General features: G+C 42.1%; 1 protein-coding gene across 2 annotated transcripts in view; it reads left to right on the top strand.

Moving 5' to 3' along the window:
• Zfp277 (zinc finger protein 277) overlaps positions 1–1,168 on the top strand; it is a 128,209-nt gene extending 127,041 nt beyond the window's left edge. The window contains exon 12 of one of the 2 annotated variants that reach the window (XR_015621752.1): positions 289–668. Coding sequence is in view for 1 of the 2 variants with exons in the window: in NM_001399663.1 (NP_001386592.1) it covers positions 289–475 (187 nt within the window). In the remaining variant the exon portion in view is untranslated. 2 annotated transcript variants of the gene reach the window in all.
• The last annotated feature ends 22,183 nt before the right edge of the window (positions 1,169–23,351 follow it).

Below are 23,351 nucleotides of genomic sequence, written 5' to 3'. Positions count from 1 at the left end.
GTGCTGCTGCTGTGTGTGCTGCTGCTGTGTGTGCTGTGTGTGCTGCTGTGTGTGCTGCTGTGTGTGCTCTGTGTGCTGTGTGTATGCTGCTGTGTGTGTGCTGCTGTGTGTGCTGTGTGTGCTGCTGTGTGTGCTGCTGTGTGTGCTGTGTGTGCTGCTGTGTGTGCTGCTGTGTGTGCTGCTGTGTGTGTGCTGCTGTGTGTGCTGTGTGTGCTGCTGTGTGCTGCTGCTTGACGTCTTCATGGGTTTTACTCATTTGTTATTCGGTGTATCTGTGGTTGCTTCCAGGTATTATTTTCCCACCTATGAGAATGACACTCTCCTGTGTACGCTGTCTGACAGTGAAAGTGACCTGACAGCTCAAGAGCAAACTGAAAATGTTCCCATCATCAGTGAAGATACGTCCAGACTGTGTGCCTTAAGACAGAGCAGTGTTCTCAACCAATTGCTGCTCCAGGAATGCCTGGAAAACTAGCAGAGGCTGCTGCGGGCGCAGTGCACAGGCTGCTGCGGGCGCAGTGTTGCATGGTTTCCTCCTGGAAGACACAGACAGAACAAGAGTTCAGATTTGATCATCGACACAGCATTATTCATTACTGGAATCATGGTTGTTGTTAATGAATTTTTTTTTCAAGAAATAAGAAAAATAAAACGTTTTTATATTTGGACTGAGAAATTTTATTATATTGTTATCTTAAGTGATTTTATTTCATAAACTCATAATTATCTACAATATGGAGAACGTAAAAGCCACAAACATTAGAATGGATGAACCTGATTTTAACCCCATTATCTTAGTCCCCTTCCCATGAGCCTGTCACCCATTAAGTCACAGAATTCAATGTGATTTCTGTACTAAATTGAGAGCCTGTGAATTATTAAAACAGGACCCACCAAAGCAAAAAAAAAAAAAAAATTGCCAAAGGTCTGGATAATTCACAAATTAGACTTTTTTAAAAAGTCAAACCTGATTGTATTACAGTGTTATTGTTTTCCTGTTCCAAACCCCATAGAAATGGGCACAGGATAATTAAACTCACTCCACCAAAATATATGTGCACCTATGTATGCACTTTCCCTGCTATATATTATAATAGCAATAGTAACAGAGATAAGTCTGTGAACATAACTGTAGCGGCATTATAACACTTAATAAAGTTAAAAGGAACTTCTTTTTTTTTTTTTATTAACTTGAGTATTTCTTATATACATTTCAAGTGTTATTCCCTTTCCCAGTTTCCGGGCAAACATCCCCCTTCCCCCTCCCCTTCCTTATGGGTGTTCCGCTCCCAACCCTCCCCCCATTGCCGCCCTCCCCCCATAGTCTAGTTCACTGGGGGTTCAGTCTTAGCAGGACCCACTTCTTAATACATTTATTTATCCCAGGTAGTCTCAAAAATGTCTTCTTATAGCAAGGACCAACTGTGACACACATAATATATGACCTCTTATAAGATGCACTAAGGAAAACAAAAATCAGTCTTGTGAATTTCTACCAGAAATGAATAGCTTGGATAAAATAAACACCATGCAAACCTCAGTCAAGTGACAGTCTGCAAAATAATTGGCTTTTATGCTTATAAAAACGTCAAGGTCATTTTTTAAGAAAAAGCTAAAATTGTATGCCACACTAAGGAGGGCTAAAGATAGCGTGATGGATGGGTTGGATGAGGGAACAGGAAATAAGCATCTGACTCTCCATGAGAGGCAGTGGAATTACTGCACATGTCTGACAGGGTCTGTAAACACTATGGTGTTCGCATTAGTTACTCTTCTTGCTTTGACCTAAAGCTGAAAAAAAAAAAAGCAACCTAAGGAAAAAGAGATTTATTTTGGCTCACAGGTTTAGGTAACAACCCACAAGGCAAAGAAAGCCCAACAGATATGGCAGGAACTGGCTAGTCAGGCTGAAGCTGGTGAAGAATGGTTTTTTTCTTTTAATCTGGGACTCGCAGAGTCACACACATTTAGAATCGGTACTCCTACCTCAATAAAATTGAAAGTCCCTCACAACTATCTCAGATGTTTGTCTCCCAGGGGACTCTAGATCCTATCAAGGTAACAGTATCAACCATCACAACATTGCCATTAATTTACAGATTTTGATGATGATACTGTAATGTCTGAAAATGTTCTTGTATTTAAGAAATCATCCCCCCAAAACATTTAAGGATGAAGAAGCAATTTGCATCTTACCCTCAGAAAATTTGCATGGGTATAGAAAAAGAATGATAAAATACATGTGTATTTTATATGGAAATTCTTGGGATCATATCAACTCCTCTAAGTCTGAAATGGTTTTAAAATATCATTTTACATTAGGTTTACTTAATCAGGCCCCAAATGAAATCAATAAATTACATTCGGTTGATGTGGTTTTTCTGGACACCTAAAAGGTCTTATATTCCACAGCAATCCATGTTTCCTCCGTTTTGGGGTGTGGAGAGGTGGGAGGCAGGAGTTTGTGCATGTAAGTCCATGTGTAGGCTACACAGCTCAAGTTTGAGGGTATCATTCCTCAGGAGCCATCTACCTGATTTTTTGGGGGAAGGGGCTTAGCGGGACCTGGGACTCACCAGTTTGTCTAAGCTGATGGCCACCAACCTTCAGAGGTCTATACCTATGTCTGCGTGGATGGGATCACAAACATGCCACCATGCCTGGTTCTTTATGTGGGTCACAGGGGTAAAACTCAAACCGTTGTGCATGTGTGGTAAGTACTTTACCATCTGGGCTATCTCCCCAGCCCCACATTTCCTGGTTTTTAATACCACTGTTTATTAAACTGGATCCTTTGTCCCACTTTCTGAACTGAGATCCTTTAAGCCATGTGATTTTGCATGTTCTATTACGCATAGGGCCTGCCATGGTACTTTGGATAACAATGACCCCCATAAATTCATTTACTTGAATGCTTGGCCTACTAGGAGGTGTGGCCTTGTTGGAGGAATAGGAAGTGTGTCCCCGTGGAGGCAAACTTTGTGGTCTCATATGCTCAAGCTAGGCCAAGTCGGGGCAGTCTTCCTCCAGCTGCCTGTCCCACAAAAATATGCCATCAGCTTTCACTAGCCCGATATGTTGCACACCTCCCCTTCTATTTTTCATCTACCCTTTGTAGTTTCCTTAGTAATTTGGGGCTAAATATATTTTTTTCAGGTAATACAGAGAGGTAGCTTTCTAATTCTGTTCTTTCTTTACAATTGAGACCCATACATACCCTGTATGCTATACAACACTGGCTTCTGGGGTTCTAGGCTTCTGTGGTTAATGGCAGCCTGTGTGATAATACATTGCCTGGATTTGTAAATTACATCTGATCTGACCATATCTTTATATGCCCACAAGTCAAGTTCTGCAGATAGACCCCCATGTAGGCTTTTTATTAGAACCTAGCAAACACAGTAGACTCCCTTATTGTGAAACGCCTAAGTAAAAAACTAAGTAAAATTGTCCTAAAAACAAAGGTTAAAAAGACAAGTGTTCTCCTGTCTCTAGAACACTGTCTCTAGGAAACAGATTTGTTGGGGGAAATCAAACAGTGTCTGCAGTGTTCTCTAGATTGTTCTTCAGCTTAGAACAGGAGCAAAAGGATGTAAGTTAAAACCAAGAATAGCAAGCTTCTGAAGGAGAAAGCTTTGGGGGTGAGAAAAGTGTTGCCTTGGAAAACAAGTCAGACATAACAGGAAAAGTGAGACCTAAGGAAAGGCAGCCACTGGAAGAAAAGTTCTTGGGGTTTAACTCATAAGATGCTATTCTGGGGGTAGAGGGATCTATTTTAATGACCAAAGGAGTAAATTAAGCCCAATCAAATCTAACAATAGAAGCAAAATTCCAGCAAATCACAGTGGCTTTCTGAGGGACCAAAAATGCAGGCAATTACTAGCCAAGGCCTCTCTCAGCTGTAAAGACTCCTTGACAAGTAACGATGGAGAGCTCGTAAAAATGGACAAACATCTGGATGTAGAAGTGTATCTATAATCCCAACACTTAGGAGGCTGATGTAGGAGACTTACAAATTCAAGAGAACCTGGATATATAAATAGCAAGATTGTCAAAAACCAGAAACAGACAGGAAAGATGGTTCCATACCCACAAACAGCAGATTAAACAAACAGACCAGGAGGTGGGGGTGGAGGGAGCAGCAATAAACAGAGATAGAGAAGAATAAATGAAAAGAAGCTGCTTGAGGTTTTAATGAGTTTGTAGGTGTCAGTCCAATTAAAGATAAAGACGTGAGTGCTGTTGTGCCCAGGGGAAACATACCTGGGAAAGCTTTGGAATTAAGACTCAAAATGAAGACAAGAATGGTAAACTACAAAAGGATCCAGGCTTAGATTTAAAAAAAAAAACCTACTTTAATTATGACTCTTTAATACTTCAACCTCCCTTCTAGCCTACCACTCACCAGAGGTAGGGAAAAAGAAAGGTTAAGAGGAGAAAGAGGGTTTGTGGACCTGTTTAGTAACAGTTCCTTGGAGAGATTCCAATCTTTGTTGTCAGCAGTCCAGTCCTCTAGCAAACACCACACACACATCAGCAGCAGCAGCTCCATCCAGAAAATAATTCAAGGTTCCGCAGATCACAAGTTCTTCGGTGTGTTTCTCTCTATTAAATTACCAAAAGTGATAATCAGCAAAGAGAGCAAGGCGAACCAATGAAGAGCATCATCAGCAAAGACCAGCATCAGTGAAGCCCACCAATGGCCACCAAAGGGTTGCAAGGCAAACCAATGCAAGAGCATCATCCACTGCTGGGTTACTATTTATACTCTTTCCAAATATCACATATCTGCTCGAGCATCCACTCCAGAAAAATATCACATATTCTTTCACCAGGCAGTTTCCAGAAAAACACCACATGTATGCTCTCAGCAAAACATCCTCTCATTTGTCTGCTTCAGCAAAACATCTTCTCATAAGACAGTTTCCAGAAAAATATCACATGATTTAATTGAGTCCAATGAAACCAAAAATTTCCATTTCAAGGCAAGATAAATGAGAACTGATTCTGAGTTAGAATATACAAAGAAGAGATTCTCATTCATGTAGAAGTGTGGGAAGGATGTACTATTAACAAAAAGGCACTGCCCTGGTAGGTTGTTGACCTCTTGCTTGGAAAGATAGTCTCACCTATGTTTAGTAATTGATATTAATAGTTAAGTCTAAGGCACAGATGTCAAAGAGTATGGGGAAGAAGACAAGAGACTCCTTTGCAGGAAGAAGAGAAACTCATTACTTAGCACAATTGCTTTATCTACTCCTTCCTCTAAAAAGGGATATGGATGGGTTTTTTCTTTTACGTTTTTCTTTTTTTTTTTTCTTTTTGACAGAGTATTAGAAATATTGTCTATACTTTTTGATTAGGTTGTTTACTTAACATCCCCAATCCTCTCCTCCCACTTCCCCCTCACCTCCCTTCCCTCCCCTCATCCACCCATCCTCTCTTTCTCCTCACAAAAGAAGAGGGAAGCCTCCCATGGATATCAACCAGCCTTGGCATATCAAGTCACAAAAGAGTAGACTCATCTTATATTGAAGCTAGACAAGGAAGCCCAGTTAGGGGAAAGGGATCTAAAGGCAAGCAGTGAGAAACATCCCCTTTAGTAGTACCACATGAAGACTCTGCTGTCATATATGTTCAGAGCGCCTGGATCCATCCCATGCATGCTCTCTAGTTGACAGTGCAGTGTCTATGAGCTACCATGGGTCCAGGTTAGTTGATTCTGTTGGGTTTCTTGTAATGTCTTTGACTCCTCTGGTTCCTTCACTCTTTCTTCTCCCTCTTCCAAAGAATTCTCCAAGCTCCATTTAATGTTTGGCTGTGGGTCTCTACATCTGTTTCCATCAGTTGCTGGATGAAATCTCTCTGATGACATGCATGCTAGGCTCCTTTCTGGAAGTACAGCAGAATGTGGGCTCTCTCTCATGACATGGGTCTCAAGCTGGGCCAGTGATTGATTGGCCCTTCCCTTAAATTTTGTTCCATCTTTTACCCCTGTACATCTTGTAGGCTGGACAAATTGTGAGTCTAAGCTTTTATAGTTGAGCTGGTGTCCCAATCCCTCAATTGGAGGTCTTGCCTGGCTACAGGAGATGACCATTCAGGCTACATATCCCCCCATTGCTACGACTCTTAGCTAGGGTTACTCTTATAGAATCCTAGGAGTTTCCATTGTCCTGGATTTCTAGCTCATCCCAGAATGTTGCTCCCCAAATACCACCAATCCAGTTATCTCTCCCACTACTCATAGCTAAGCAAACTAAAAGGCAGAGAGAGTGTATACAAATGAACAAAGTCAGAAATGAAAAGAGAAACATAACAACAGACACTGAGAAAATCCAAAGAATCATTAAGTCTTATTTCAAAAACCTGTACTCACAAAACAGAAAGATGATTCTCTTGATACCAAAACTTACCAAAACTAAATCAAGGTCAGGTAAATAATATAAATAAACCTATAATCTCTAAGGAAATAGAAGCAGTCATTGAAAGTCTAAAAGAAAGGGTGTGGAAGAAAGATGGTTTTAGTGCAGAATTCTACCAGACCTTCAAAGAAGAACTAATACCAATACTCTCCAAATTATTGCACAAAATAGAAACAAAAGTAACCCTTCCAAATTTATTTTGAGGCCACAGTCACCCTGATACCTAAACCATACAAAGACTCAACAAATAAAGAATTTCAGACCAATTTCCCTTAGGAAGATTATGCAAAATACTCAATAAAAGCAAAACTCAGCCACTAAAAACAAGGACATCATGACACTGCAGGCAAATGGATGGAACTAGAAAAAAAATATCCTGAGTGAGTACATAATGGTGCGTATTCACTTATAAGTGAACATCAGTCAGAAAATACAGGATAACCATGTTACAAACTACCTATCATAAGAAGCTAAGTAACAAGGAGGGTATAAGTGGGGATGCTTGAATCTCACCAAGAAGGGGTAATAGGATAGACTTTGGGGATGGGGATGGGGACTAGGGGCAAATTGGAACAGAAGGGATGAGGTGGGAGAGGGCAGAGGGAGAGGACTAGGAGAGATGGATAGATTTTTGAACTGTAAATTTGGAGACCAGAATCCAGTGTCTTAGTCCTTTCCTCCAATTACTGCTTTTACCCTGCCTTTCTACAAAGCGAACACATCCAAGAGAATCTAGAATCTCCTTCTCAAACACAGACAAACAACAGCAACAAAAACAAAGTAATGGGGGTTGGGGATTTAGCTCAGTGGTAGAGCACTTGCCTAGGAAGTGCAAGGCCCTGGGTTTGGGCCCCAGCTCCGAAAAAAAGAACAAAAAAAAAAAAAAAAAAAAAAAAACGACAAAGTAATGACAATAAAACTATGAGCAACTCGGAGCAATGTTGAGAATGGGAAAATGATCTTCTCCAGGGAAGAGCCCTTAACTGGTTATCCAGTACCAAGAAATCAGTCTGAGATTATACGCCTCCAGATAACATTATACACACTGAGCAGGTTGTATTTAAAATTTAGGAATATATGCATATACACGAACAACAGTTAAAGAAAAAAGGCCATAAATAGCAAGGAGTAAGTACATGGGAGAGATAGGAGGAAGAAAGTGAAAGGGAAGAAATGATGTACTTACATTAATTTCAAAACAATAAAAATTATTTTAAAAAAGTAAAAAATATATATCCTGGCTGCTAGAAAGACCATCTTCCAACATAGAGAAAAGCTGTCCCAAAGAGCATCCAGAGAAGTTTCTGATGCAGAAGAATCATGATCTAAAGAAGACCTACTATGGAGTTTTGGTTGCTTAAGCCAATAAAGCCACTTTATTGTGTAGAGCCTTTAAGTAGGTCTCTAAACCATGCAGTTGACGAGTCTTGGCTGACATCAATGACTCCCAGTGTACACAGGAAGAACTGCAAGCCTCTGATCCTCTTTGAGTGTTTCCAAACTTGTCTCACTTGTCTGAGTGCCCACTCTTACTAAGCGACCAAGCCCTTTCCGTTTATGAAATATAAAGCCTCATGTCCCCTACTTTAATGTCTTCACATCTGTATCTCTGTACATTAACCTTGGCTTATCTTCCATGGACCAACTGGCCCTGTCCACTATGTCTCACTACACTGGATCAGCTTTAAATTCACAGACTAACGAGAAGTAAAAAGAGGAAGGTCAGGATGTCCACTGGAAGCATTCTTAGGCACCACAGATACTGCATGTGGTCTTTTTTCCATTCTCTCTTCTGAGAGAAAATGATATTGTCAATGAGAGGATATGTTAGATGAAATTTTTAATTTATAAGAACCCCAGTTGGCTATCCCCATGAGACAAAAGCCATGATAAGAAGATAGATTGTGGGGCTAGCGAGATGGCTCAAAGGTTAAGAGCACTGGCTGCTCTTCCAGAGGTCCTGAGTTCAATTCCCAGCGACCACATGGTGGCTCACAACCACCTGTAATGGGATCCGATGCCCTCTTCAGTTGTGTCTGAAGACAGCTACAGTGTACTTATATACATAAAATAAATAAATCTTTTTTAAAAAGAAGAAGACAGATTGCACTCCTCTGTTTGGCACAAAAGAATGTACTGGAAACTTGTGCAGAGTGGTGGGCAAGGAGAAAGACATGAGAGCAACCGTAAAGGCAGGAAAGATACTGGAGAGAGATTTCAGGAGCTAGAGAGACTGTGGGCAGGTCAGCACCTGAGAGGTGAAGATTTCGAGAGTTGTGTGACATCTGCATTTCTTCCTTAAGAGTTGGTCAGGGCGGAAAATATCATCCTGAGTGAGCTAACCCAATCACAGAAAGACATACATGGTATGCACTCATTGATAAGTGGCTATTAGCCCAAATGCTTGAATTACCCTAGATCCCTAGAACAAACGAAACTCAAGACGGATGATCAAAATGTGAATGCTTCACTCCTTCTTTAAATGAGGAAAAAGAATACCCTTGGCAGGGAAGGGAGAGGCAAAGATTAAAACAGAGACTGAAGGAACACCCATTCAGAGCCTGCCCCACATGTGGCCCATACATATACAGCCACCCAATTAGACAAGATGGATGAAGCAAAGAAGTGCAGACCGACAGGAGCCGGATGTAGATCGCTCCTGAGAGACACAGCCAGAATACAGCAAATATAGAGGCGAATGCCAGCAGCAAACCACTGAACTGAGAATAGGACCCCCGTTGAAGGAATCAGAGAAAGAACTGGAAAAGCTTGAAGGGGCTCGAGACCCCTTATGAACAACAATGCCAAGCAACTAGAGCTTCCAGGGACTAAGCCACTACCTAAAGACTATACATGGACTGACCCTGGACTCTGACCTCATAGGTAGCAATGAATATTCTAGTAAGAGCACCAGTGGAAGGGGAAGCCCTGGGTCCTGCTAAGACTGAACCCCCAGTGAACTAGACTGTGGGGGGGAGGGCGGCAATGGGGGGAGGGTTGGGAGGGGAACACCCATAAGGAAGGGGAGGGGGGAGGGGGATGTTTGCCCGGAAACCGGGAAAGGGAATAACACTCGAAATGTATATAAGAAATACTCGAGTTAATTAAAAAAAAAAAAGAAAAAAGAAAAAAGAAAAAAAAAAAAAAGAGTTGGTCAGGGAGTGGCACCAAGGTTGACTTCTGACCTCCACACACGCATGCATCTGCACGCACAGCTAATAATCAGGACCCAGTGAATATGTTTTTACACCTGTGGCCCTTGAGTCAGGTAGCAGTTACTGTCCAGGCTCTTCCTAGACTAAAGGAAGTCTGTCTCACTCAGTGTTCTAGTGCAAGGAACAGACACGTGACCACAGCAACTCTTACAAGAGAAACCATTGAACTGGGGACTTGCTCATGTTTACAGAGGTTTGGCGGCGTACAAACAGACATGGCGTTTGGAGCAATAGCTGAGAGCTCTACATTCCATCAGGATCGGTGGGCCGCAGGAAAAGAGACCCTGCATTTGGAATGGGCTTTTGGAAACTTCAAAGCCCATCACCAGTTACACACTTCCTCCAGTGAGGCCACGCACCTTAATAGTGCCACACCCTGATAAGCAAGTATTCACATCTATGAATCTCTGAGCGCCGTTCTCATTCAAACCACTATATCCCACTGCCTGGCCCCCAGAGGCTTGTAGCTATATCATAATGCAAAATGCGTTTAGTCTAATTTCGAAAGTCCCCATAGTCTATCATAGTTTCAACACAGTTTAAAGGTCCAAAGTTCAAAGTCTCTTCTGAAATTCAAGGCGATCTCTCAACTGTAACCCCCGTAAAGTCAAAATTTGAAAGGGGATCACAGACTTTGAACGTACAATGGCACAGAACTCGTATTACCATTCCAAAGGGGAGGAACGGGAGCACGGTGAGGAAATACTGGACCAAAGCAAGACCGAAAACCGGCTGGGCAAAGTCTGAATTCTGAATCTCTGTCTGATGACAAAGCACTCTTCAGATCTTCAACGCCTCTCAGCTTTACAACACATTCTTCTCTCACGGGCTGGTTCCTCACCCTCTTACTCTTCCTTGGCGATTGCCCTGTGACTGGCACCTCCACCATCTTGGGGTCTTCAATGAAATCCAGGCTTCACCTTCACAACTCCATACAATGACTTCTTTGTGCCTCCATTTAAGGACACCCCTCACACATGCTGGCCTCAGCTGCTTTCCTTAACTCCAGAGGAAGATTCCACAACCACTTTTTGTGGCCTTGACTCTAAAGTCAGAACCACCTGCCTAAAGCTGCCAAGTTAGTCTGCTGGAACATGGCCCCCTAATTCAGATACATCTGCATCAGGTTTCTCCCTTTCTTGGTTTCCTACACTATTTAACAACTTGGAAGCTTGGGTGGGATCTTACCCTGAGGCCACCCCTTACTTCATTCTGTTTAACATCAGGCTTTGCTTTAAACTTTTCATCTCCTTGAGCACCACAGCTCCATTGCACTTCCTGGTGCTCTTTTTCTCCTCAAACTCTTCATTTTGTGTTTTTCCTTGTTCAGCTTGGTCTTTTCTTTTCTTTTTTATGATAGATCTGCAAGAGTGGCCACTAAAAAGCACATGACTACTAGACTGCCTTGAAATCTCTGTCAATACGATTAATGCAAGCTCTTCAATTTAGCCTCAGACAGATGTTTTTAGACAAGGGCAGAAAGCAGCCCTATTTATTCTTTGCCAAAATATCACAGGAACGGTCTCTAGGACCCTTATAATATCCTTCTCGTCTGAAACCTCTTGAGCTGGGCTGTCATAATCTACATTGCCATCAGTACCATGTCTCCCAGGTTCTATTAAGAAGCCCTTTAAACCCTGCTCAACGTTCTCAGCTGCTTTCATAAAGTCCCCATTCTACCAATAAGCAGCATGGTCAGGCCTATCATAGCAATACCCCCTTCCCTGATATCAATGTCTATCTTAGTCAGTGTTTTATATCTGTGAAGAGACATCAGGATCATGGCAACTCTTATAAAAGAAAGCATTTGATTGGGGCTTGCTTATGGGGACCATTCTTATTCAAACTACCGCACCCTCATTCCCCTAGCTGGCCAGAGTGTTGGTTGTTAATGATCCACAGATCTATCTCCTCATTTAAATTGTCCTTCACTAAAATAAGCTGCAAAGAGTCATGGAACCGTGAGAGAAATCAGCGATGTAAGTTGGAAGTGATTGTAGAGCAGGCAACCAGAGTTTTACTTGTATTTAACAGTTCAGATTAACAGATATCACTGATGACTTTGACAGGAGAGTATGAGGAAGGTTGAGGACTGGGTTTCTGGAGAGAATGGTTCAATCAAACAAACAACAACAAAAGGTCTTAGTCATAAAGTTAGATTAGGACTATGACATGGGAATGTTGACCAGTCAGAGAAACTAACATGAAGACAGAAACTCAAGACAGGAAAGTCCTCTAGTTTGAATATATATATATATATATATATATATATATATATATATACACATATATATACACATATATATACACACATATATATATACATATATACATATATATATGTCCTCATGTACCAGTGAGATTAGAATATTATCTTCTAGTAGGAACTGGACTTTCTGTCCCCAGAGCATAGACTGTGCCATTCACATTGGACTGGTATTTAGAGCCATCCCATTGGACTCCATGCTTATGTGTATAATCTATTTTCTGAAGTGAGTTCATGAAACCAGTTTCAACACCCTGATGAGTTTCCTTTCTTCCAGTAGAGCAATGCGGATTAGGACAGCCTGGCTCAAAGTTTCAGAGGAGAAGAATACTAGTAAGTACCCTAGAGATCATTCTTGTGATATTTCTTGCTTTTTGTCCTTAATTTTGCAGCTTTTAATTCTGTCTGTAAGCATCCTGCAGGAAGGTTTACATACATCTGCTACATTATCTGTTGTGACTTCTGCCCATCTGAATTTCCTTTTGTGCTCAGCCTTCCTATAAAATCCTTTAGTCCTAAATCTATTATTTGCAGAATTTAATTGTATCAAGATAATTTAATCTTGCTTGATCACTAACAGAGCATTCAGTGTGAGATTTTAATCATCAGTAATTCCATTTCAGATTTTTCTTTGCCCACATCTACCCTGTTCTTTCTAATAAGATTTACTGTGACTGAGAAAAAGTCCTCCATGAATACCAGTCAGAGGCTCTGCAGTTGAGCCTCTCTGGTCTCTCATTTCTAGGTGTGCTGTGAAGTGGCACGCCTTGTGGCACTCAACTTACAAATGGGTAAACACACACCTCAAAGTGAGTCTTATCCTTGTGAAGCTCTGAGGCACTAATGAAATTGCTTTCTCTCTATATACCACTACCCTACAATCAATGAGCTATTTGAGCTCCTGAGAGAACCCGGCTTGCTAATTTGTTTTATAGCTTTCATCTCCACATGTTCTTCTTCTCCTTATTAAGTGACAACATACTTCTTTTAAATCTCCCTGGAAACCACGGGCGATGTCAGCCATGGTTGAAAAGGGCCTTGGTTAGTGAAATTCCTTCCTTTTCTAAGCATATTCTTACCGTCAGGCACTAAAATAACCTGGGTTAACTTATTAAAAATAAGCTGTCATGATGATGAATGCAATAATCATGGTTTATAGCGGCGATGACTTCTGTAAACTTTATTTAGAGTATTTGGAGCCTTAAAAATGGCAAATTTGTATGTGTCAAACTGAGATGATTAACTTTAAAAGAGGATAAAAATTAAAAATTATGTAGTAGCATAAACAGCCATGATGAAGGTGATCTTCATGCAAGCTTAAAATTAGAAATTCTAAACTTGAGGCAGTAGATCCAATGTCACAGCCTGAAATGATACTAGCTGGGAAATTCAGAGAGAGGTAGGTGAGCCTGGGACCACAACCAGGGCTCACTCCGTCCTAACCCATTTTCCCAGACTATTCCTTGCCAATACACCAGACACTTGGATCCTAGACAAATTGTTTTTTCAAGAGAAGCCAGAAACCTGAATTTTATGTGAGATTTCCTGGCTTTTTATCCCTCTCTGAGAACTTCAGTTTGACTCCTGATATCTGTGACATGATAAAGTAGAATTTAAAACTTCAAATAGTCAGATGTGTCTCAGAGGAAGAATATTTACTTAATATACACAAAGGCCTGGGTTTGGCCCCAGCATTACTGAATAAATGAATAAAGTTCAAGTAGTTTTACTGGAACCCACTATTCTAAAAAGTAAAGTGAAACGCATGCTTCAGAGGCATCTTAAAATTTGTATTTGTATTATAATATACACAGTAATTAAAATGGTGATATTTATATATTAAAATACAAAGAGAATAAAGAGAATTAAGAACAGATGCAAAGTATCTGTTATATAACAAAGAATACATGCACAGACTTACCTCTGTCTTTTACCTACAACCCTGTTCTAGTTAGCTTTAATTGTAAACTCGCTTGAACTGTACACTTGATGTCTTAGTTAAGGTTTCCATTGCCACAATGAAACATCATGACTAAAGAAACCCGGGAAAGAATTTATTTGGCTTACACTGCTACACCACTGTTCATCGTTGAATAAGTCAGGTCAGGAACTGGAACAGGGCAAGATCCTGGAGGGAGGAGCTGATGCAGAGGTATGCTTGCTGGCTTGCCTTCCACAGCTTGCTCTGTCTGCTTTCTTATAGAATCCAGAACTACCAGCCAGGGGTATTGCCCCGTCTACAATGGTCTGGACTTCCCCATCAATAACTAAGTGAGAAAATGTCCTATAGCTTGAGTCTTATGAAATCATTTTTAAAAGTAAGTTTCCTCCCTTTAAAATAACTCCAGTTTGTGTGTCAAGTTGACATAAGACTAGTTAGCACACTTGACCTATCCTGATTCACCTGAGAAGAGAGTTTCAACTGAGGGGTTTTCTAGATCATATTGGCCTGGGGGGATTGTCTTGATTATTAATTGATGTAGGAGCACCATGTCCACTGTGGGTGGCAACATTCTCTAGCCGGGTGGTCCTGACTTGATATGAAATCCAGCTAAGCTGAGCAAGAAAGTCGGTGCTTGAGCCAGTCAGCAAGCAGTCCTCTTGGTTTCTATTCAAAGTTCCTGCTTGAATTTCTGCCCTGACTATCTTTGATGATAAGGCTGTGACCTTGAAGTAAAAGCCAAGTAAACCCTTTCCTCGACTAAGCTGTTTTTGGTCCTGGTGTTTGTCATGGCAATGAAATAAAACCAGAGCAGACACCTCAAGTCTGTCCAAATTCACAGATCCTCAGTCCCTTCTGTAAAATGAGTAGCATATGTCATGACCTGTACACATGCTTCTGTACATTTCTTAATACATATTTTCCATTCTTGGTTGGTAATACCTAATCGTGCAGAACCCACACAGGCTCAAGTCTAATTGTAAATTGGAAAGAAAATAAGAAAGCACATTTAAAAATATTTCACAAATAAAGGATTAGGGTAAAAACAGGCTCAGAGAATGACCAGTAGAGACTGCTTATCTGCAGCAAACACCACAGAGAAGGGCTTCTCAAACTTCAAGGGACTTTAAAACACTGTCTTGAATGTCCCTAGACTTTACACTTCACAGCTTGGTGTTCTGATATACACAATTGAGAATGAGGTTCAAAAAAAGCCGTCCCTTTGCCTAATGTGCTAACTGCATTTGAACTAAAAGGGAAAAAAGAAGAAGCTCAAGGACTAGACTTGACAAGTATGGACTCATTGCTGATGGTAAACTTTAGCACCAAAGAGTCGTGGGTTCAACACTGAGTTCTGACAGATACCTCTCAGCAGCCATGAAACTGAAAACATTAAACTTTTAAAATCCTAATTTTTCTAATCTACAGAATTTAATGACAATAACGGCTATCTTGTAAGTTTGTATAGCACTGTTCAGCATACCCAATAAATAGGAGCTATTTTAATGTGATGAATTTATTCTTAAATCTTGCAGGTTATATCAGTATTCTCAGGGCAAAGTAAGAACCATTCTTGCTGCCCATCACCAAAAACACCCTTCATCTGAATCCCTCCTTCCTTTTCTCATACCCTTATTTATTCTTTCTAGAATCATCTACCTCTTCAAAGATGCCCTGGTTCTCTGTAACTTGATTTCAATTACTTAAATGTATTTCTTTTTTAAAGATTTATTTATTTTATGTATATGAGTATGCTGTAGCTGTCTTCTGACACACCAGAAGATGGTTGTGAGCCACCATGTGGTTGCTGGGAATTGAACTCAGGACCTCTGGAAGAGCACTGAGTGCTCTTAACCGCTGAGCCATCTCTCCAGCCCTTTAAATGTATTTCTGAATACAAGTGTTATAGCTCTAAGAGGGAAGTTTTCCCCATTGGAAATGTGGCATGGAAAGGTTTCCCCAGTGCAAGAGTTACAGCTATGAAGGGAAAGGTAACCTGGCTGATGGGAGTCAAGGAGTACCACAGACTCACACCACACAACAAACCTCACATAGAGAGACTCAGTGGGAGAATCACAAAAGGGTGGCTGCCTCTGCTTGAACAAGAAGGAACAAAGAACTGAGCAGGAGGCAGATTTTTTATAGGGTTTATGAGTGTTGGGGGTTCCAGGGTAGGGATGAGTGGATTTCAAGTTCTGAGCTTAGGGCACACTCAGGGATTGGTGGGTTTTTGAGCTCAGAGATTGGTAAGTTTTCAAAACTGGAATTGAGTTAGGATTTTTTACCCTACAGTGAACACTCATCAAACTAATCTCTCTACTTATGAATAGATTTAAAGATTTCCTCAATGCAAAAGTTCCAGAAAGTCTGTTTTGCACAGGCTCTGCTCCATATCATCCTTCCTGTGCAAGGTTCTGTTTGGCAACCTGTGATGTGTTCATCTGACCAATAACCCAAATAGCAAAGCAGCAATCCTTTAGAAGAAAATGTTGGAAACCTCACTACTGACTTCAAAGCACATCACATAGCTTCAACCACCACAGTCACGCAGGGCTGGCACCAGTGGAATGGAACAGAGAACCGGAAATACCAGCTCACAGCCTATAGACAGCACTTCCCGAGTATGCCATTCCTACAGCCGTCGTCGGTTTCATCTTTAGCTCTAGTTATAATCAACCAAGCTTTCTTTCCTCCCAATTCTATATACATTGTATATTGATCAGATTTATTTCAGGTTCATTTCTTTGCTTCATAAACCCAAGTTTGCCAAGAGTGTTGACTGGGTATTCAGAGAAATGCAATTTAAGGAGGTTTTAAGTGAGGAAAAACAGGCTCCAAATTGATTTGACATAAGGACCTCAGAACCTGTTCTACCTTGCAAGGATTTAAATAGAAATGAGGGCAGTCTAGGCCACATAGCCAAGACCTTGTCAAAGAAAGGAAGCTGGAGAGGGGAAGAAAAATGGAAAGGAGAAGTGAAAGGAAAGAAAAGAGACAAAAATAAAAGAGAGGGAAGAAGGGAGGGGAGGAACAAGGAGATAGGAATTTAAAGGATATACCCTAAACCCACCTTTGGAAATTAGCCACAGAAACTCGTGATCAGCAAATCTCTGGACAAAGCTTGCTTAGCCCAACTGTGGATGCCTCCAACTACTCTTAGTAACTTCATGCAGCAGCTTCAGAATGTGACAGCCCTGTCAGGGTTTGTCCTTGTGGATGCTAACCACATTTTTATGTCTGACTGCTTAGCCAGGGTGGTCTTATTTGTGCCAGCAGACCTGAGGTTAGGAACAGAATGCTGAGCTGAGAACACAAGCTAAGATACCAAGGCATACACTCTCTCTGCCCCTCAGCTACAACAGCTTCTAGAGTTTCTGAAAGGCTCATCAAAAGCCATGAAAAGTTTCTGGGTGCTTACTGGAAATACTACCAGAATGCTGTGCGGGCATTCTCTGAAAACAACCTTACTTGATGTCCCAGGTGGAAGCTGTTTACCTCTCTCTTCTGTGAAATAATAGCTACCATTTAAATATAGGAAGTGGTAATGGCCAGAATTGAGTGTAATTTTAATTCTTGAAGTGCTGGGCCCAGTTTATTTCTCTTGTGACGCCGTATCTTTGCCACATGGTTTTATTTAAAGGCCTACATCTGGAAAATAGTGTTTCCAGTCCTGTTTGTTTGTTTGTCTGTCTGTCTTTAGAATTTATTTCTAATTACAAGTATTTGTGTAGGTATGTGCCCTTGAGTGCAGGTACCTGTAGAGGCCAAAAGAGAACATTGCATCCTTGAAGCTAAGGTTGCTGTGGGCTGCCTCACCTGGGTGCTAGAAACTCAGCTCAGTTGCTCGGCGAGCTCTAAATGGCTCTGCTATCCTACTTTCTATCAAGAGGCAATTGTAAGTCAATCAACCTACAATGATGTGTGATCCATATAAGGACAGTCCAGTAGGGATGCCAGAGCCAATGGATGCTGTTAGAGTCACTCTTCTTGACTGCTTCTACCCTGTCCGAGGGGATTGGTCACTGCTTCCAGAGGTGTGAGAAGAAACTGACACTTTGAGGATAATGTTCTGTCCCACAGGGAATTTGGTCATGACTTGGGCCACTGTGGACACCTAGACACTTGTATGGGTCCCCTCACTATGTCCAGGTGAGTCCTGGGATGTTGTGCCTTGGGGTCAATAAATAGGCATCCGTTTTTGCTAGAAACAATTCAACTTCAGTGAACATTAACCCTGAATGCCTTTGAAACTGCTTGACAAACAAGGGACAGGGTCTATGCTCCAGTATCAAGTAGGGGTTTTATTTGGGTCTCTGGACTCCCTCTCAAGGGTCCTGCATGAATTACTGTGATCATGAAAAGCTTCAGGGAGAACTTTCCCTCGGGATGGAGACCCTCCAACTCCAAAGACCAGACGGAGACACCACAGGATGCAATCAGCAAGAGGATTTGGTTTATTGTCAGGATACACAGGCACAGGCACCTGCGGGCGCTTCAGTCACTCGGGGGACTGGCGCGCCCCACGGAACCAAGGATGGGCTTTTATAGGATTTTGGGGAGCAGAAGCAAGCATACAGAAGCAGATGCATGGTTACAGGGATATAATTGGTGGATTCTAATATGGCAAGGGTTTAGCCCGGGGGCAAGTTTCCTAGCTACCTTCCAGAAACATAACGGCTGACTCGGCCCCCCAAGGGTTCAGCCCGGGGGCAAGTTTCTTAGCTACCTTCTTGGAACATAAGGACTGACTCGGCCCCCCACCAGGGTGTGGGACCTCTCCTGGGGCTTTTTTTCATTGTCAGGTGCTCAACCGAAGTCGTCCTGTTGCCAGGCCTTCAACCAAACATATCTTGCTTGGCAGCCGCTGTGTACTCAGTGTTCTAACCTTTCCCTGAACCAGTCATCTTAAGTACAGCCTTGCAAAATGGCGTTACTGCTGCTAAGCTGGGGTCTTTCAATCAATGTACTAGAAAACAATAGAAAGGAGAAAGGGTTTATTTTCTTTTGCTGTTTAAGGATTCAGTTGATCCTTATAGCTATGATAGCTATAGGAATGTGAGGCAACAGGCTATGTTGTCTCCACAATCAGGAAACACAGAGAGATGAATGCTGATGCCACCACACTAGGGTGGGTCTTCCTATCACAATTAAGTTAATCAGTCTCTCACGGGCATGCTTAGAGGCTAGCCTAATCGAGGTAATCCTTCTCAGGTGTGCCTGGAGGCTTGTCTCCTTCTGGTTCCAGATACTGTTGAGTTGACAACTGATACTAACAACACAGTGCCCAAGAGTCTGTAAATGCAAACAGGGGGAAAATTTGTATCTTTATTTTCACAGACTAAAATTTAGCATTTCCTTCTTCTACCATGAATATAGTGATTTGACGATAGAATTAGCAGTGCCCTTGATGACAAGGACCATGGTGGATATATTCATATCACAGTCAGCTGTTCCAGGCCTCTCAAAATATCATTGCAGTTATTACCACTTCAAAATTCGCTACATACCACCAGACTTTGACGAATGCATTATAGAGTCTCGTGTGTATTACTGCAATTGCAGTGTTTTCTAAAGTTTTATGCCTGCACTTGTATTTACTTTTATTTTATTTTATCCTTTAAAATATTATTCTGCAAAGATATGATGGAGTCTTAGGGTTTTACTGCTGTGAAGAGACACCATGACCAAGGCAACTCTTATAAGGGCAAACTTTTCATTGGGGCTGGCTTACAGGTTCAGAGGCTCAGTCCATTATCATCAAGGTGGGAAGCACGGTAGCATCTTTGGGCCTGTGTACCAGAGGCTTTCTACAGAGATGCCTGGCCTGGCCAGGTGCGAGGGTTCAGGCAAAGGGGAGAGAACTCCAGCAGGGAGGGGAATTGTCTCTGCTGCCTTCGCTGCCTCACTTCCATCTCCACTGCCAGGGGTTCGAGGTAGCTTCTGGCAGAGTTTTCAGGAGAGCAAATCTCTTCCCCAAGCAGCAGTGTTACAGATTTTATGATAGAAACTGTCGGACAACAGAATAATTCTCACACCCCTTTATTCCTTCTGGATAGGATCCTTATACACGGTTTTGGGGTGAGTCAGGGTCTGACAGTAGGTACTTCCTATTGGCTTGGTCTGAGATCTTGGGAAGACCTTATCTACATGTAAAAGGGCTTGGGGTGCTGTTCCTACATGATTGATGGGCACAAACCCCTCTACAGTGGGCTCTGGGGGGCTGTAGCTATGTGACAGGGGCCTGGAGCCCAGGAATAGGCAAAACACCTACCGTCTTTTTCAGTGTTACCGCAGTTTCAAGCCTTAGCTCAACCAGGAACCAGGATACCTTTTACAGTCCACTGCCCCACAGTATCCAGGTAGACAGGGTGCTGGAGAGGGACATGAGAGTTCTACATCTTATTCTGAAGGCAAACAGGAAAAGCCTGGCTCCCACATGGCTAGGAGGAGTCTCAAAGCCCACCCCTACAATGATACACTTCTACTCCTAAAGGCTACACCTCATAATAGTGCCATTCCCTCAGCTAACCATATTCAAACCACTACAGATGGGTCCCATCCTTTCCTATTATTTATTTTTAGGTTTGTCTACAAGTCGAGGGTGTCATCATGCTGTCTCCATACACGTGCACTTTGTTCTCAGTCATCCTCCTGCCCACACGGCTTGAATCTTACTTGTTCTTGATAGGATGTGAGTGACAGGCTTGACCACAAGCTGATGATGTTATTGGTGGTGGTGGGAACTTTAGGAGATGGGGGCTCAAGGGAATTAGATCACCCAAATCAGACTCTGGAGGGGAGATTGGGATCCTAACCCATTTTCAGTCTCTCTTTGAATCCTGACCCCCAGGGGTGGGTAGTTTTACTTCATTATGTGTTCCTTGTAGTGATGGTCCACTTGTCTGTGTGCCCAAGGCAGCAGAGCCAGTCAGTCATGGAGCAAACTCTCTGAAATGTCAGTCTACTTTAGGTTGTTTCCAGTATTTTGTCAGAGTGATAGAAAAATGATTAGCTCGGGTGTCCATGATCCTCACCAGAAGACAAACAGCAAACAAAACGTCTTCCAAATGTCACATAACTTGGTCTAGAGGAAAGAGTTCATCTTTGTTCTAATGCTGGAAATCCTCTGACACACTAGCTAGAGTGACATAACTTTAAACCTTCCTCGACATAGTCCATCAGGCAGCCAAGCAATCAACTGGAATTGCTCTCAGATGAAACTCATTTACCATCTCTGGTCAGTTTCCAAGGAACTTACATAATGATGAATCATTTCCCTGATGCCACTTGGTTCAGGTAGGCCCTTGGAGGTTAGGACAGGTCTGGGTGAGATCTGACCTGAGATGCTTCGAGCTTAAACTGTGTGTTTGCAGCAAGTCCCTGGGGATCCAGAAAGAGAGAATCTGGCCCCCTGCAGAGGGATCTAAAACTCAAGAGACTTTTCTAGTCACAGCGTTGTGCAAATTTGTCCTGGCGTTCTTCGGGAAGCTGTCATGCATCAATTCGTCACAACCAAGGCTGCTGCAAGTTCAGCCTCAAACATTAGCAAAATTATTAAGATCATACATGCTCCCTAAATACCTGGTTTGCCTCCATACATTTTGCCCAGGGTACCCTGGTAAGGAAAGGAAGGAGCTGGCCCAGGAACTGGCTAAGTTTCTTGTAAATTCTGCTTCTTTTTTTTTTCTCTTAAAATATAGCTTTTTTATTGGATATTTTAAGTATTTACATTGGATATTTTAAGTATTCCCTTTTACTCCTGTCCCATCCTCTCTTCCCCTGCTTCTATGAAGATGCTCCTCCCACCTACACACTCCCACCTCAACACCCTGGCATTCCCCTACACTGGGGAAAGGAGCCTTCACAAGACCAAGGACTTCTCCTCCCATTGATGCCAGACAATGCCATCCTCTGCTACATATGCAGCTGGAGCCATGGGTCCCTCCATGTGTACTCTTTGGTTGGTGGTTTAGTCCCCGGAAGCTCTGGGGGGTCTGGTTGGTTGATATTGTTGTTCTTCTATGGGGTTGCAAATCCCTTCAGCTTCCTCAGTCCTTTCTCTAACTCCTCCATTGGGGTCCCTGTGCTCAGTCCAATGGTTACCTGCAAGCACAAGCAACCTCAACGGTAATCAGTAAGGCTCTGGCAGAGCCTCTCAGGAGAGGCATCCACATCGGGCTCCTGTCAGCAAGTACTTCTTAGCATCAGCAATAGTGTCTGGGTTTGGTGTCTGCATATTGGATGGATCCTCAAGTGAGGCAGTCTCTGGATGGCCTTTCCTCAGTCTCTGCTCCACTCTTTGTTCCTGTATTTCCTCCTGTGAGTATTTTGTTCCCCCTTCTAAGAAGGAATGAAACATCTACATTTTGGTCGTCCTTCTTCTTGAGCTTCATGTGGTCTGTGAATTGTATCTTTGGTATTCCGAGCTTTTGGGCTAATATCCACTTATCAGTGAGTGCATACCATGTGTGTTCTTTTGTGACTGGGTTACCTCACTCAGGGTGATATTTTCTAATTCCATCAATTTGCCTAAGAATTTCACGAAGTCATTGCTTTTAATAGCTGAGTAGTACTCCATTGTGCAAATGTACTACATTTTCTGTATCCATTCCTCTGTTGAAGGACATCTGGGTTGTTTCCAACTTCTGGCTATTGTAAATAAGGCTGCTATGAACATAGTGGAGCACGTGTCCTTGTTATATGTTGGAGCATCTTTGGGGTATATGCCCAAGAGTGGTATATCTGGGTCCTCAGGTAGTACTATGTCCAATAGTCTGAGGAAGTGCCACACTAATTTCCAGAGTGATTGTACCACCTTGCAACAATCCCACAACAATGGAGGAGTGTTCCTCTTTCTCCCCATCTTCACCAGCATCTGTTGTCACCTGAGGTCTTTTTTTTTTTTTTTATCTTAGCCATTCTGACTGGTGTGAGGTGGAATCTCAGAGTTGTTTTGATTTGCATTTCCCTGATCACTAAGGATGTTGAACATTTCTTTAGGTGCTTCTCAGCCATTCGGTATTCTTCAGTTGAGAATTCTTTATTTAGTTCTGCACCCCATTTTTTAATAGGATTATTTGGTTCTCTGGAGTCTAACTTCTTGTGTTCTTTATATATATATTAGATATTAGCCATCTGAAGGATGTAGGATTTGTAAAAATCTTTTCTCAATCTGTTGGTTGCCGTTTTGTCCTATTGATAATGTCCTTTGCCTTAAAGAAGCTTTGAATTTTATGAGGTGCCATCTGTTGACTCTTGATCTTAGAACAAAAGTCATTGATGTTCTCTTCAGGAAATTTTCCCCTGTAGCCACATGTTCAAGGCTCTTCCCCACTTTCTGTTCTATTAGCTTCAGTGTATCTGGTTTATGTGGAGGTCCTTGATCCACTTGGACTTGAGCTTTGTACAAGGAGATAAGAATAGGTCAGTTTGCATTCTTTTCCATGCTGACCTCCAGTTGAACCAGCACCATTTGTTGAAAATGCTGTCTTTTTCAATTGGAT

The sequence above is a fragment of the Rattus norvegicus genome, chromosome 6 (assembly GCF_021556685.1).
Source record: "Rattus norvegicus strain SHRSP/BbbUtx chromosome 6, alternate assembly SHRSP_T2T, whole genome shotgun sequence".
NCBI classification, from domain to species: domain Eukaryota; kingdom Metazoa; phylum Chordata; class Mammalia; order Rodentia; family Muridae; genus Rattus; species Rattus norvegicus.
Note: the sequence above shows the minus strand (reverse complement) of the source record. Positions and strands in the feature narration are given on the sequence as shown.